General features: G+C 41.7%; 1 protein-coding gene across 14 annotated transcripts in view; it reads right to left on the reverse strand.

Moving 5' to 3' along the window:
* The window catches only part of ITPR1 (inositol 1,4,5-trisphosphate receptor type 1), a 342,499-nt gene that overhangs the window by 200,436 nt on the left and 124,505 nt on the right, over positions 1–17,558 (reverse strand). For all 14 annotated transcript variants that reach the window (XM_053598949.1, XM_053598947.1, XM_053598946.1 and 11 more), the window contains exons 5-10: positions 16,688–16,803; positions 6,982–7,068; positions 4,522–4,680; positions 2,598–2,696; positions 1,409–1,492; positions 1,148–1,294 (exon numbers count right to left, since the gene is read on the reverse strand). In XM_053598949.1, coding sequence (XP_053454924.1) covers positions 1,148–1,294; positions 1,409–1,492; positions 2,598–2,696; positions 4,522–4,680; positions 6,982–7,068; positions 16,688–16,803 — 692 coding nt within the window. The remainder of the gene's footprint in view (positions 1–1,147; positions 1,295–1,408; positions 1,493–2,597; positions 2,697–4,521; positions 4,681–6,981; positions 7,069–16,687; positions 16,804–17,558) is intronic.

The raw sequence follows: 17,558 nt of genomic DNA on the forward strand, positions 1-17,558 counted from the left end.
CCAGTCTCTCCAATTCTCTCCTCTCTGCTTATAAATTAAATCTCAGCTTCCTATACAGCCTTGCAGGCCCCAGTCTCCAAAAACAGTCTGTTTTATTTCTTACCACTAATCCTATGCTCCCCACCCAACGAGCTACTGAGTTTTATCCCAAGGCTGCTTCATATTTCCAAGCTTTGCCATTCTCTTACAGCAAATGACCCCCTCCATTCACCTCTCCCATCTGAAACACAGATCATCCTGTAAGCACTGAATGCCTCCTTCAGGAAGTGTTCCTTATTCCTTCACACAACTAGCTCTTTCCTCACTGAAACCTCCAGAGTACATGCAATTGTCTCTCACCACCTTTCCCGTCCTGTTGTGTGTCCTAGTTACCTGGGTATGTATTTTTTTCATTTCCACCTCATCGCCCAATGTGGGGGTCACCCATGTATCATGTAGGATAGACACTTGATTTAACATCATTGTGATAAAAATATGGAGACTCTGTATCTTTTGTATTAACCTGGATGGAGTTGAAACATCCATACTTACTTCTTAGTAAAGTATCACAAGAATGGAAAAGCAAGTGTGCAATGCACTCAATACTAATATGAAGCCAGTAGATGAACTAATACATTCCCATACAAGAGAAAAACTCAATTCAAATTCAATTTGGGGGAAGGGGGAAGAGAGGAGGAGGGATTAGTGTACCTAACAGGCACGATGTAATGGTACTTGGCACATCTTCTGGAGACAGGACACAACTACAACAGGGACTTTACCTAAAAAATGCAAACACTGTAACCTAATTGCACCCTCATATTAATTTGAAATTTAAAAAAAGAAAAAGAAATATAATTGTGATAAGCATGCAAGGAAGGGAAAGAAAAAAATAGAAGAGATAATCAGATGGCCCATGGAAAAAAGTGTCCAACTTCCTTTGAATTTGCTTCCAAAGCAGATAATATTGTTCCCCACAGGAACTTCTAGCATCCTTCTGACGTGGCACAATGCACTTATTTTGCTAAGTCATTCCTACCCATTTGGGTGAGTGGATATAAGCACCTGTTTGTGACATGTACGCTCACACAGACACACTGTGTACCTACAGGTTTATACCCGATAAGCCCACAAGTCCTTTCTTCTGGCTCCCCCGCCCACTGCTCACCTCCACCTCCCACAGGGCCTTGGAGCTCGTGGCAGATGTGGCGGACTGCCGGCCCGTGGTTCTCAGAAAGACATGCTGCTTCTTCCTGTGCTCGTCACAGGTGAGAAACTTCTCCTGCTCAGCATGGAACAGCCTCACCACGTCTCCCTACAAGTCAGAGCAGGAAGGAATTAAAAAATGAATTGAAAAAGAGAACTAAACTGCTGCCCCACAAAGAGCTAAGTATCAAAAAGCTGCCAGGCCATAAAGCATCAAACCTACCCCCTTTAATATGTCATCTTTGTTATCACTCCATTTCATGAAAAGGACTATTTTCCAGCTTGTGTTGCAGTTGACGGAATTGACCTAGAAAATAAATCAGAGTTATTTTTTCACATACCCGTCTCCCAACAACTCTGACAGCCAGCCCCCAAATTCCTCACTATAGCCCAAGATACAAGGGTGAAACGCTGTAAAAACGTTGAAGACAGACACCATTAAGATCACAGCACCTGCAAATTCAACTAGCCTGTTAGAAGTATTTGGCAATTAATGGTTCATTTGCGCCAGTCACTAAGTACACTCCAACCATGACTAATGGAACCATCCTTCCTGCCCTGCTGGAATGATATTTGCCTTTTCTTCCATGTCTCTTGTTCTGTGGCCAGAAAGTAAAGACCTCCCCAAAACCTGTACTTACAAAGTAGAATGAGCCACAAAGGCAAACCTGAGTCTAGTGTATATATATGAAAATGTCAGTGGTGGTCACTAACAGGAACAGCCACTATTTGGCCACTGAATCCAGGCCAGGCACCGAGCTAAGTGCTAACATTCGCAATCCTCAAGACCCTAAAAATTAGGTCCAACCATCACCCCCAGGTCAGAGACAGGCAGACTAGGTAACTAACCTACACTCACAGAGTGAGGAATGGCAGACTTGGGACCTCAATGCACATCTGTCCTACTCCAGAGTCTGTGTCCTTAACCGTCAGACAAATGTTTATATCACAAGCAAGCTACTGTCCTTGTATCCTAAAACTGGCAATTTAGAGGCTTAAGCAGATGTTTTGCCCAAAGCAAAATATCACCCTTGCAGGATGCTGATGTTCTGTGCTGTTGTTCTCTTAGTAATTAGAAAAAGGCACCCTGTTTAGGGAGAGAAACTTGAAAAAAGTATCCCTCCGGCTAGGAAAAAAATTTGGTAAAAGGTGTCCTTTCTGGCTTAACTAATTAGAAAAACAATCTTCCAGTGGTATAAGGTTTAGCAAATTGAGCCCCGGTGGGGGGGACATAAGCCCCACCCACTGCACAGACTGCACAACCTTACGTGACAGCCCTGACTCTGGGCCTCAGTTTCCTCGCCTGTAGACAGGACAGCACTGTCTCGTGCCACCACTAAGGCAACTCTGGGCATGGCCACATACTGGCCTCAGTTAGCCCCCACCCAAAAGCCATAACTTAATTTCCTTACCTCGTTGCAGCCTGGGTTATCCACCAGCTGATGGCTGCTGGCGTGTAGGGGCTGACCAGCATTGACGGGATTCAGAACCACCTTGTCACCTATGACCACCTGGACAGGAAAAGGAGCGACAGAGCTTTTCACACAGCTGATCGGGACACAGACTGAGCATAGGTGAGGTCTTAGGGGAGCCATACACACCTGTACTGAAGAACGCCCATCCCCAGCAAGCAGGAAGCAGTGGCACTCACTGCAACCCACGCAGAGAGGACGGCGTGTTTACAAGACCAAGGCTGCATTTTGTCCCACAACTATCACTGATCGCACAGAGATATTTCAAAGTCAGACCAGAGCAGTCAGACCTTACCTCTGTTATGTTCAGTTGAGGTGTTTGCATAAATAAGCTTGAACTAAATTTTAGGGGGAAAAAATAGGATATTGTCTAAGGTAACTGCCAAAGAAAGAATAAAGCCATAATTTTGTGTTTCAAAAGTGAGGACTTTCATATTTCTACTGCAACTCACAGAAAGAAATTTATTTTCTACTATGACCAAGTCATACACCCAGCCATATAGACCCATCTAACTGAAACAAAAGATACCTGCAAACTATACTTTATCACTATGTGTAACACACCTGACACTTTCTATTCTACTCCGCTTTCTAAAATGATACTCCCAAGCCACTAAATTCACTTCAATTGACCCACAAATGGGTCAACATCTATTGTTTTTTTAAAAACACTATTCTAAAAGCATAACTCCTGAAGTCCATCTTACCTTACCAGCTAAGTCATGGCTGAACAGATTCATTTTTTAAAGGATAGAAAAGCACAGGTTTTGCTGAAAATAAAATTCAGAGCACCACACACTTGTTTATTATGGGACTGGAGGAAGGACAGTGGAGAAGATGTTTCCCTACAATGGAAAATCCATCTATTTTTAGTTTGACACATTTGGGAAGCATAATTAAATTTTCTCTAACTCCAAAAATGAATGCCAGTTCATTGAAGAATCTAACGCTGTGGCAATGCCTAACTTTTACTGGACTTTTCCTTCTGTTCTCAGTTAAGGATTAGTATCCACTGTACATGGTCTGGTACTGGGTACTTCTGGCACATTACACACAACATAACACACAGAGTCAAACTGTCCAAAGCTTATAAACTTCAATGGCACTATTTAAAAAATGTCAAAACCTAGTTTTAGATTAAGGCTAGTGGAGCACTTTGAGAAGATGCCATGCTGTTTAAGGTGCGTATTTCTTTCTTTTTAACAAAAAAGCAACTATAGAATCTTGAGGTCAAAAATACAGCTGTTAGCATTTAAACATATTCACTGCTAAGTACGTGCCCACGTAATGACTGACTAATTGAGCTAACAAATATCAGAACTGCTGTAAGTTGCCCTGAAAAGAATTCCTGGGGTTTTATATCCTAAAGAACCCCCAGGGGCCGGCCCAGGTTGTTGAATGAGACGGAGAACTTGCCTGCTTACCAACACAGGAACCAATGAGGCTAAATCCTAGATCTACTCTCCTTCCCGGCTACAGCTATTTCTTTCCCATCCTTCTTCTACTAACTTTATTTCTAAAGGAGAAAAGACATCGCTATTCCACTAGGGGATGTGGAATGACAGGGATCCTCTCCAGGACATTAACACAGAAGAGCTGTTTTCTTGGTAAAGTTACTGAGGTAATGGGAAGTTCATACAATTTTTTCTTTAGTCCAGAAGGCAAAATGTAGTGACTGTATTTAGGTCACACTTGTCTCCACATTTCCCTGTTTCCCAAACACTAGTTTCCATAGCAATTCCTTTCTCTGCACACAGGACAAGCTTCTGGTTCCAACTTTAAACGTCTGCTAGTTGACTGTAACATGTGGTTATGGTTGGGGACAGGGTACAGAGCACCCTCCGGGCTGGAAATCTGTACTCACGCTGTCTCCAATGGACCTCAGCTTGTAGAATGGCTGAATATAAAACCAGGACCCTTCGTTTCCAGCCTCGTCCAAGGTCACTCTCATGGCGTTCTTCTCCAGAAGAGCTGGAAGCCTCTTGTTCACAGTTAGGTATTTATTACTTTTCAGATGTAGAAGCTGAAAACCCACCAAGAGAAAAAGCCTGAGTGTCAGCAAATCATTGAATTTTTTATGATTTCTGTCTCAGTCCTATAAACTATGTATCAAACATTCCTTGCCAGGCTGAGCTGCTTGCGAAGTTAGAGAATCAGAAAGTGCCTAAGGCTGGGAATAATTAGAAAAGAAGAGGAAAAAGCAAAAGTAGAGGGCAGAATAGTAAAAAAATACTTTTTTCTTTTTCAGCACAGCTATGGACAAGCTGGCTGCTGTTCGAGTCACCTGTACCACCATCTGCCACCTGTTAGTGGGGAAAGGCCTAACCTCACGTAAAGGCCCTGAAGAACTGTGGTCTGCTGTGCCCTGACACAGAGGTGGAGCTAAGGAAGGCAATTCTGAGCACAAGAAACAGCTTGATTCAGAAGGCAACCCCGTTAAGGGATTGTCATTTCATTTGAAAGAACACAGCCTGAATTTCCAAACACTATTTTTGATTCCTGGGTAATGGTTACATGATTGGGTAAGATTGAAGATGTAGATGGGAAATTACATGTCTGAAAGTTGGTCTAGATCAGAAGAGTTGGCCAAGGCCTCCCAACTAAACAGGCTATATGAGAACATGGAAGGGACTATGAAGACTGCCCCATCCCCAGGGAAATGTTAAGACCAGTACGGGATTTCATTGCTAACTGCTGATATCCCCGTTTTCACATGTTAACCGGATGCACTTGCTAGAACGGTCTTAGGAGGCCCCTAAATCTTCTAATGGTGCTGTCGGAAGTGGAGCTCCTGACACCCACAGCCAAGATAAACAAGGAGAGAGTAGTATCTCCCCAGGCCTTCATCATTCCCCTGCTCCGGTGTGCACCTGTCTGGGCACTAGACTTGGTTTACAAACCAGTTACCAACAGGTGGATCCCAAGGTTCAGGCTTGGGGGAAGGAAGAACAATTAAGTTAGTTACTATGTATCCACAGCTTCCTCCTGACAGGCACTCGACCATCAGAGGAAGAAGATGCCATCAGCCTTTCCCTTGTACTGGCAAGCAAACTGAGGCGTGTGAGATGTGGCAAGATTTCTTGCCTCAAATCTCCCAGTAAGTCATGAAGCCCAGACTGGAATGCATTTAACAGTTTATGTCCTTAGCCCCTATGCACCACTTTCATTTTTATCTCGAGCCATATTCTCCAATCTGACTCAATCAGAAAGTCTTATATTCTAACTTTTGGGGTGCTGGCTTGACCAAGCAAGAGAGGATATTGAACTTGGAGCCCACCTGGACCCTTGCATCCATTTCTCAAGTGGCTGTAACTTGAAGAGGAAGAGTGGGACTTGCAGGAACTAATCCTCAAGCAGATTTTTAGAAGCGACTTTCACTATTTCGAAAGGTCTAATAGAAATGACACCTCTAACCCCAAAAGGTTGCTCTTTCCAACTTTTTTTTTTTTTTTTACTAGTTCTAGTTTTCCCATCCTCCTGGTTAGCAATGTTCTATACCTGATAGCAACAGAAATGAGAAGGAATTCCTATGTAGTTAGTAAAGTTTACACAGATTTTGAAAGCAAAATCTTTCAAAAAGGAAATTAATGAAGCAAAATAATTACATGGATCCAGGAGCTCGGAAGTTGGTAACTTTGTGCCTGGATCAAAATGATCTGATAATAGAATAAACTGAGAAGGCCACGACTGGCACTGGGCTTCCTCACCCATTTTTCTTCAAGTCTGGGGTAAGTCCAGGTGGATCTTTTGAACAAAACCTATAGTGGCTGTTTCCTAGATTGTGTTTTATCCCCATGTCAAATTAAAGGCACAAAAGATAAGCAAATAAACCTCACAACTGTTGAGATAAGACATGAGAACAATTATATTTTTGATACACATAAAACTTTTCCAAATGATAAATATTTTTTATTTAAAAAAAGTTATGAAGGCAAAAAATGGCTCTTATTACCTCTAGTAAGCAGCTACTGACCAATGGATAAAAGTTATAGGGAAGCCAATTTTCACCAAGTAGGAAGAACTTTCGAGCAACTCAAGCAAAACAGCAATGGCCAGGTTCTTCTTTAGACATGAAGCTTCCCATTTGAAATATCTGGATATACCTTCGATTATCAGCCACAGGGAGACTGAAGTGGACTCTCATCCTGAGAGATGACCAACTCAAAAGCCTTAGCGTCCATCATATACAACACACATCGCAATAAACTGGCTGTCTCCACCGAGCCTGAGTATAAAGGTGCCCGATCTTGTCTCAGGAGTTTGCTTTCTCAGTTTCCTCCTTTGCAAGGCATCAGCTCCAAATGAGAATAGCCACCTGCCTTACCTGGATCACATTGCCATACTGGATTACAGTCCCCAGCAATTTCCTGTTTTCTGTCTCATTCTGCTTCTTTTCCAAGTCTGCAGCATGCTGTACATGGAAAAGAAAGATTAGTCACAAAGAGAAAACAATGGGTAATAGCCCTCTGCAGTGATGCAAAACAAATGTCACCAGTTAATACAAGAACCACAGAAATGAGCAAATTCCTAAACACAGCCTGAGGCCACGTGAGCCGAGCCCAGGAGTCTGCCAACCCAGCCAATCCACTTTGCCTCGGCTTTGTTGGCCTTTTTGGCTTCTTTTAAGATAGTTTTCTTCGAGGATTTCATGAACATTTTCTTAGGAATTGAAGTCAAAAGCGTCAATATTTTTTTTTTTTTTTTTTTGTAGAGACAGAGTCTCACTGTACCACCCTCGGGTAGAGTGCCGTGGCGTCACACGGCTCACAGCAACCTCTAACTCTTGGGCTTACGCGATTCTCTTGCCTCAGCCTCCCGAGCAGCTGGGACTACAGGCGCCCGCCACAACGCCCGGCTATTTTTCTGTTGCAGTTTGGCCGGGGCTGGGTCCAAACCCGCCACCCTCAGCATATGGGGCTGGTGCCCTCCTCACTGAGCCATAGGCACCGCCCAGCTTCAATATTTTTTAAAGAAAATAGGGTAAGAATGGAATACTGCCTCACTCAGTATTCACATCACAAAATGGACTCGCTGCAAGCCTTTTAGGGCTATTGTAGAAATTAGAGAAAATGTATGCCAGACACGTGATAGGCATTCAATAATAAATTTAAGTGATTATTATTACACATAAGTTTCTAAAACTAAGAAATGTTGTCATGATGAAAATTTCAAAAGGGAACCTAAGTTGGTTAGGGCAGGAATCTTTCCTTTTCCTTCACATTTAGCATCTCTACCACCTCTGCCTAGAGCATAGGTATTATTAGGAAAATACATCTTTGGAGAAAAAGAAACCACAGGAAGCAATCCTAAACCGGAGAGAAACCACAGGACAGGAAGGAAATGATCTGCAGAGGCTAGTTGGTTCACAGCAAGTTGGCCACATGAGTATCAGCTCTTTAAACCAATGTTCCATTCAGAAGCTGCCCTCTTACTTTTTTGGAATTAGTTTCCAGTCTGCTATTCCCAGTTACACAAGGATAAAATCTACTGGATTCAAGACACTTTCAGAAATAATCAGTGCTGACAACATGGCGATTCTTGGCCTGCAAGCTGCCCTCAACACAGTTTCTTGAACTTTCTCTTTCCCCTGCATAAACACGCTCCTTCTGGGCCTCCCACTCGTTCTCCCTAATTTCATGCCTGTGCTTCGCACCCTCTCCTGCGGATCTTTACAATACCCACAGGCTCTGCAGGTAGTTTTCCAAACAAAACATTGGACTGAATCCATTTGGAATGAAGGTTCCTGCTTTTGTGCAGAGCCATTTATTCTTTCTGCTAAGCATTTCTCAGCTAACACTGACTAGAAACTTGACAGAAGAAATGTCAGAGAGAGAAAAACTCAATGAATTCAGTCAAATAAAACAATATTTTCCAACATGCAGACATTAATTTTTCTCCACTCAAAACATCACATAGAGGGCAGTGCCTGTGGCTCAAGGAGTAGGGCGCTGCCCCATATACCAGGGGTGGAGGGTTCAAGCCCAGCCCCAGCCAAAAAAAAAAAAAATCACATAGAAAGGATTTACCATCACTGAATTCTCAAGTAGCCTTTCCTTGACTCAAATGATACAAGAGCTCCTCGGTAAGATGGAAAATTCTCATGGACATTCCCTTGACTCTCAAGAATGGCCGGTGGCCTCATTTTAAGAAACACTAATTTAAAATATTAAGTCCTAGCTCAGTGCCTGTAGCTCAGCGGCTAGGGTGCCAGCCATATACAACAGAGATGGTGAGTTCGAATCCAGCCCGGGCCAGCCAAACAACAATGACAACTACAACAACAAAACAGCCAGGCTTTGAGGCCGGCGTCTGTAGTCCCAGCTACTTTGGAGGCTGAGGCAAGAGAATCACTTAAGCCCAAGAGTTTGAGGTTGCTGTGAGTTGTGACGCCACGACACTCTACCCAGGTCAATAGCTCGAGACTCTGTCTCAAATAAATAAATAAACAAATTAAGTCCCTACCTATGCTTGGACTAATAGTATACAAGCAGTAACTCAATGGTCACTGGCACGTTTAAAAATTAATCATCAAGGAGGCACATTTTCCATATGGGAGACTAATTAAACACCAGCAGAGCCAGGGCATTTGTTTAAAAACACATAGAAAATACAAGTAGAACTGAAAATAGAAACAAAATTGGAAAATAAAAATCTAAAGATTTCTTTTAAAAGATGTCTCAAATAACACATCTAACGCTTTTAAAACACTATTAAACTAAGAGTTAAATCTACTTTAACTGTTAGGTTAATGATGACTAAGCTCACATATCACTACTGAATAAACATTAAAAGCATTAAACTTATGGATCATTTTTTAAGAATTTATTTTTCCTATAAATTGTCTTGGTTTAAGGAGAAAACTCTCCAATTCATTTCACCTTTTACTAAATGCATAAACATCAAACGTGTTGAGTACGTACATCAGTCCTTAGACAACTCTCCTCATAAAACCAAATTAGGTTTAGACAAAAACATTCATCGTGATTTTTAGGTTTAGGAGGCAAGGCAATAGTTAGATATAAAGGTACCAAGGTACAAACTATCTCTGAGTCCCACGATCAGAGTTGTTTCTACCTTCGAAAAGAATAAGATCTGCCTTGTTAAATCCAAGAAAGAGCCTACTCTGTAAAACAGTGAACTGGTAGCCTTTCTAGAGGATAATCTGGCAAGAGCAACCAAAAAGCTTCTTAGTGAGCATAGCTTTGACAGAGCAGTCCCACTTCTAGGAGTTTCTCCTCAACAGATAGCCTGTCATGTGCACAAGATCATACAACCTTTTTTCCCCCCAGAAAACAAAAACTGTCAGCATCCTCAATACCATTTCCTACCCACCCATCACCTGCAGAGACTGGTTGCCTAAAATTATAGCACTGTCATATAATGAAATAACCATGCAGCCATTAAAAATGAAGACAGATTCCGATCTATTCATGACATATTAAGTGAAAAAATAAAAAAAAGGTAGGTGAAAGAAAGTGAAGTAAGATAGCCCATGCCTGGTGATAGTTCAAAATGTAGAGACAGGAATGTCACAGAAGGTGGGGGAGCGGGGAACTCACCAAAATAAAAAACAATTATCTTTGAGCAGTAAAATTCAGAAAACACATCAATTTTTTTTCCTTTTCCTGCTCCTATGTATTTTGGAATTCTTTTCCTACAATATACATGTATAAATTTCTTCAAAAATATCCTCATGTCTCTGTGGCCAGTAGCCTGAATTTTTTTTAAAGCTATCTTAAATTTATTACTTTTCATTATTTAAAAACCATGATAATTTGAATACCCATTACTCTTTTTTCCCTTACGCAATGGGTTGAGAATTGTTTTCCATTTCTAAGGGAAAAAACACTCTATGGTATGGTTTCTACCCTTGTTATTCACCATGGTCCCTAGGCAACATCAAGGTCAACCTCATCTCAATCACCTGTTATTTTATTTCCAAAATGGAAAAACAATTATTAAATTACTAATGGAAAGGTCACTGGAACAGTGGGAAAAGGTTATTTAAGGTCAACAAGCTCTAAATTCAATGTAATATGACATTGAATTGAAGCTTCAGAAAACAAGCAATGCAGGACTCAGATTTTAAAAGACATTTAAGACTTGTTACTCCCTTGCGCCTCACAAGGCTTGTCAAAGCTTTAACTTAAGTGATCATTTTTCAGAACCCAAACAATGTAGGTCCCTGGTTCCAAGTAACAGGTAAACTGCTGTGAGAAAACAGTAGTAAAGGCTTTTAAAACAAATTATGTGATTTGTGGGCAGTCTCACTCTGCCAAGAGACTTTTGTGAAATCATGACCAAAAGAATCAAACTCCAGTTATTCCTACAGAAGGAAAGAACTCACAGTAATCAACCACTACATGTCATTCTCCTTCAAAGAGCTGTTTATGCTGCTTATCTTAGTTCAAGGAAGTCAAGTGATCTAGACAACTAATTCCTTAAATGGCATTAATTTGAAATAATCTGACCTTTGACTAGGGTGCTGCACAGGAGTTGACAAAAATAAAAATGAAAACCCAATGGAGACTGACCATAAGTCCCCAAAAGCAAGTGGCTGCCCAAAAGACAGTATTTTAATGACCACACGGAAATAAGTAGATGACTTTCAGACACTAAGGGGAAAAGAATCCCAACCAAGCAAGAAAATAGGAAATGCACAAAGCAAAACACAATGTCAACTTTCGAGACCTGAGAGTCACATTGGTAATCTTAAATCAAAGAAAAGAAATGGTTTCCTTTTACATTTTTTTAAAAGGACAAACAGTATGACAGAGATATTCATTCTCTCTCTTTTAAATGTGTAATTAAAAGTTCTTGATTGCCTTTAGGATTGGATTTTTTTCAACTGAGCTGTTTTTCCACATTCATTTGCAGGAAGAAGCATCCAAAGGAATTGCTGATGAACATAACAGATCACAGGTCTCAAACAGGGCTAAAGAATCACATCCAGCTGGGCCATTCCATGTTGGTGTTGAGTGTACGCTTTAATCCTTAATTGAATTCGTGGCCAACGTTTTTTTAAAAATCGAGATACTATACATGAAATTGCGGATTTGTTTCTTCTTTTACAAAAGCAGACCGTGTGGGAGTAGTGCAGTGCAGTGACGGTGGGGAGGTAGAGCTGCCCCCTCCATACCCACCAAGGTGGCCTCCCCTTTGGCACCCCTGCCCATCAAGCCCACTTTATTCCTGTCAACTTCCTGCTTGGCCAAGAATAATCTCAGTTCACAACCCCTGCTGTAAAAAGCAGAGGAGAAAAAAAAGTTTGAGATGTACAAGTAAGATCTCATTGAACAGAATGATCCTTACACCAGAAAAGCAAAAGCAAGACACTGACACAAAATTCCCCCCAGGTTATATGCACTAAACTTCTCTCTCCCAGGAGACCTACAGGACTGAGCAATCTTCCCCACCCATTTGACTAGATTCCCATGTTCCCAGCACAGACTTTGGGGGATTCTGGATTGACAAATGTTTGGAAAAGGGTACTGTTGAAATTCAATCCAGGGGACAGGAGCCAGGGATGCTGGGTGCAATAAAATGCGCAGTACAGTCCCACATGAAGATGAGCCATCATTCCTCCCATACAATTCCACGTCTGGCTAGACAGTCACATAATTATCTGAACCTAGCCCCCCACCTCATTTTACATGTCTGCAGCACAATATGGCTTTGATTGGTTTTCTTAATAGTATCATTAACAAATTTTCAAAAAATGCAAGTACTAATGAAAAATGTATTTTGCATTATTCATAATATTATCAACACTTGCTGAACATTTCGGACATAATTCTGAACACCATAATACCAAATGTTGAAATCCTGAAAGATTTTTAAAATCAAAAATCCTGAAAATACAATCCTAAAAGATCAAAATCCCAAGAAACATAATTCTGGAAAAAATAATTTTAAAAATTCTTTTAAAAACATTTATTTACATTTTTAAAAGAGGATTTATTTGAGAAACAGAAAAACATTAACAGAACACTTTACACAATAGGCAGTAACAACAAACATTTTTGCAAGCACAAACACGCACATGTATTAACATCACACGGGAAAGAGCAGACAAACCATATTCACTAAGAAGTATGTCAAAAAGGGCCAGATGCAGTGGTTCACTCGTGTAATCCTAGCACTGTGGAGTCCAAGGCAGGAAGATTTCTTGAGCTCAGGAGTTCAAGACTAGCCTGAGGAAGAGTGAGACCCCCATCTCTACTAAAAATAGAAAAATTAGTTGGGTGTAGTGGCAGGAGCCTGTATTCCCACCTACTTGGGAGGCTGAAGCAGGAGGATCGCTTGAGCCCAGGAGTTTGAGGTTGCTGTGAGCTAGGCTGAGGCCATGGCACTCTAGCCTGGGTGACAAAGCAAGACTCTGTCAAGAAAGAAAGAAAAGAAAGAAAAAAAAAAGAAAAGGAAGAAAAGAAAGAAAGAAGTCAAAAAGGGAAATGTATAAATATGTATCACTATGGCTGGTAACTGTAATTGTGTACACCCAGTTTTACAACCGCAGACATCGGAAATACCATGATGAGCAACCTAAATCTTTTGACAAAATCTTTCAAAAACCAAGCAGGTTCACTGCCACATTATGCAGCTGCCCAAAGAGCTGAGATATTGAGAAATTTTATCTTTCGTGAATGCAGATACACAAAAAGACATGTCTTCACTTATTGAGGACATTTCAGTATTTTTATATACACTCACAACACTTACACACAAAATCAACATTGTGATAATGCACGATGTCAAATTTGCAAAAAATGCCCAAAATGAATCAGAACTCTCTAAACGTCTCTACACAACACATCCAGTATTAGAAATATGGATATGAAGATGAAGTACATAGCAAGGCAAATTGTTAAAAAAAAAAAAAAGTTGACAATTTAAAATAGTGGGGGGGGGGGAACTAAAACCTAAAAAGAACATGTAACATGTGAAAAGGTACATTACGGGACCAGATTATGGGCAACTGCTTGGGACAGTCCTTAGGAGTTGGCCTAACATGATGCAACTATCCTATGCCCGTGATTTTAGGGATTTTAGATGTTAGAAATTTTGGCCTTAGGGATTTTGGATTTTGATCTTTAGGATTTCAACATTTGAGATGGTAACATCTGGGATTTTATCTTTGGGGATTATGATCCAAGCCCTTTTGGAAATCATCACAGGTAACATGCTTTTTGCATTGCCGGTATATACACCTGCATTGGATGCAGTCTAGAGAGACTTTGTTCACAGGGTTCATACAAACAGGTGCAAGGATTTGCTTCCTTATGTCTACTAAAGTAGTCATCCCTGAGCATTAACTCACTGAAAGGACATAATATTTTACTTCCCTTTTATTTCTCCCTTATAGCTTGTTTTTTAAATTTGGTATTTATTACTTACGAATTTTATTTCATATTCATAAAGTTACATCATATTTGCTATGAAAAAGTTGTAACGGGTCTTGCTGAGATTGAGTATATATGGTATCATCATCATCATTATAATAATGATGCAATCCCTAATGTCTCCAAAGCAATCTCTAGCCTCTAAGTCTTTATTTCCATTGTTTTTTATTCTTCTGCCTGCTAAATCCCACAGGTGGCTCAGACTAAGGCCTACTCATCACATTCTTCTTCCTCCAGGAAGCCTTCCCTGACCAGTGCAACACCTGCTTTCCAGCACAGATACCCTGTTTCCCCCGAAAATAAGACATCCTCCGAAAATAAGACCTACTTACAGGAAAGATAAGACGTCCCCTGAAAATAAGACCTAGTGCATCTTTGGGAGCACACCTTAAGACACTGTCTTATTTTCAGGGAAAAAGGGTAGTAGTACCCTTTTTATGTGTTCCTATAGCCTCAGGTGGTATGCCCTGTAATACTGGCCTTGTCACAGAGCCTTGTTACTACCTCTCTATTTTTTATTTGGTATTAAGCTCCCAGAGGCTTAAGACAGTCACAGTTCTTGCTTTGGTACCTAACATGCACAGGGCTCATTCATTATTCAATGAGTATTTCTTTTCTTTTTTTTCTCTCTTAAGACACAGTCTCACTTTGTCACCCTGGGTAGAGCGCTGCAGTGTCATAGTCACAGCAACCTCAAGACTCTTGGGCTCAAGCAATTCTCTTGCCTTAGCCTCCCGAGTAGCTGGGACTACAGGCACCGGCCACAATACCCAGCTATTTTTAGAGATGAGGTCTTGCTCTGGATCAGGCTGGTCTCAAACTCATGAGCTCAGGCAATTTGCCCGCCGTGGCCTCCCAGGGTACTGGGATTACAGGCATGAGCCATCGCTACTAGCCTTCGGGAAATATTTCTTAAGTGCCTACAATGTCCTAAACGCTACTACAGGAGCTGGAGCTACAACAGTGAACACTGAAACAGTGAAACAGTGCCCTTGATCTTGCAGAGCTGTCTGATGAGTGACAGCTGATAATTAAGGAAACTAGTAAATATAATTCTAGACTATGAGCAGTGCTGAGGTCCTAAGGCAGTGTGAGGGGGAAACACAAGCAAGACATCTTAGATTAGGTGGGGCCTCTGTGAGGGAGATCTTGCTGAGATGGAGCTCTTGCTGAGATGACGCTTCAGCTGAGACATGAAGGATGCAAAGGTCCTAGCTTAGGAAGAGCCAGGAGAAGAATATTCTAAATAGGACAAACTGAGAGCAGAAAGGTCATGAGGCTACTGAAGAGTCTGGGGTGGGTCAAAAAATAAACTAAAGCTCATAGGGGTGGAGTGTAGGTCAGAAGCCTCAACAGGTAAGCAGGGTCCAGGCACAAGCAATCTTGTCGATGATGAAAGTCTGGATTTTATTTTAGGCGCAATAAGAGTGACTGGTCATGTGTCCTCCCATTGGACTACAAGCCCAGGTGAGGACACTGGGCTTTTCTCAAACCTCGTTTGAAATAGCACACACTGAAGGAAGGAGTCCCTTCCTGCCAGCCCTACCTGACCTAAGGTAGCTGGCTGTGACTATGCCATGCGCGAGTCAGTAGCAAAGCAGGCTGAGACAGATGACCCCATGAGCTGCTCAGTGCTCACGGGGACCCTCGGTATTCAACTGTGGTCACTGAGCCACCCCCCCACCAAAACAAAATCACTGTTTAATTCAGTAAAATGTTTGGGTGTCTGCTATGTGCCAGACTCTGGTATAGGCATGAGGGCTACATCAATAAGCAAAAATGACAAACTTCTGCCCTCACGTAGCCTAGTGGGGTTCATTCTAGTGGGGGCAGATAGCCAGTAAACACGGTATGTTAGAAAGATCATGATTAATGACAGGGACAAAATATAAAGCAGGTATGGTCGGGGGGGGAATATGAAATGGGTTGCAGTTTTGATACTGGTGTGTTGATCATGTCATATCCTCCTCCTAAACATCTCCAAGAACATCCAAACAGATAAGCCTCAGAAAGCAGGGCATCAGAACTGTCATCATTTTACAAAAGATGAAACAAATTCAGAGAGGCTCAAAAAACTGCTGTAGCCACACAGCATAGCAGCAGTAGAATGAGCTTATCTCTTATGCACCAAATAATGGGATAAATACAATGACAGCAGCCAAAATTTGTAAAGCATTTATTATGTGCCAGGCCACTGTTCATGTGCCTATTATATCTCATTTTATTTAATCCTCATGAAGACTCCCTGGATGGATATTGTCATTTCCATTGTACAGAGTTGGAAAATGGTTATGTAACTTGCCCAAGAACACCAGCTAAGGAGCAGAGGAGCCAGGATTCCATTCCAGGAAGTTTGCTTCCGGAGTCTGTGCTCATAACCACTTCTTGACCCAACACTGCCCCTATGAAATGGCATGGCTGAGAAAAGAGTAACTCTCCAGAGTCTCAAAATGACTAAGCTCTATCCCTCCTAGAGTCATTCAGCTCCCTTGCAACCTTTAAGAACGAACCTGGGAAAGCCGGCAGCTAGAGCAGAGGCTTGCACAACTCGCCCCCCACCGCTGCTTTACTCAGACGCCCCCCGAATGGCCGCTCAGGACCCAGCACGGACAGCCCCGTGGAGATACGTACGTGCAGCTTGTTGAGCAGCACTGCGTCTGTGGTGTTGTTGGCTCCTGGCTTAGCAGCTTTCCAGAACTGCTTCTGGGCGGAGTAGCGATTCATGGGGCATAGCTTGAAGAGGCAGTCTAGAAGGGAAGCAAAGAACAAAAATCGTCACACTCAACTCAGGAAGTAAAGGCTTTCTCTTGTATAAGGGGTGATAAATCACATTATACACAAGTCAAAGCCCTTTTACAAATCTCTCTTTTCAAACTTAATTCTCAACACCACTGAGTGAGATTACAGATGAGGAAACTGAGGCCAAGAGAAAGTCAGTCAGTCGCTCTACCACAAAGCTAAGTGGCAACAGGGCTGAAGTTCAGCATCCACACCCAGTGCCTCAGTGCTACCCCACAGTTATCTCCTGAACTTTACGGTGATAAACAAATACCAGGATACACAGTCCTCGCTGGACACAATAGCTAAAAGCATTTCTTTATACAAATCCAACCATCTTCAGTCCTACTGAATTTAAAGAAAAAAATTACAGCAGTTTATGTGGAGGGACCTCACGGGGCAATGGTCTCTTGAGGGTCATGTGCGAGAAAGAAAATGCCTGAACTCAAGTTATAGAGTCTGTGCCCTGGTCCCCTCAATCTCCATGCATTTTGATGTGCTTATAGTTAGTAGGCCTGGTTTTAAATGACTGTATACATTATCTCACATAGTATAACCAGCCCTCACAAAGTAGCGGGGTGGCTTCAAAAGAATTCTGCAGAGAAATCAAAACATCCAAGATAGCAGGAAGGTGACCCCAGCAAACAAAAACAGGCAGAAGCATCCCTTCTCCTACACTGCTTGTGAGCCACTATTAAGAATGGAAAAAAGAATGATGATCTTA

The sequence above is a fragment of the Nycticebus coucang genome, chromosome 8, assembly GCF_027406575.1.
Source record: "Nycticebus coucang isolate mNycCou1 chromosome 8, mNycCou1.pri, whole genome shotgun sequence".
Classification (NCBI taxonomy): Eukaryota; Metazoa; Chordata; class Mammalia; order Primates; family Lorisidae; genus Nycticebus; species Nycticebus coucang.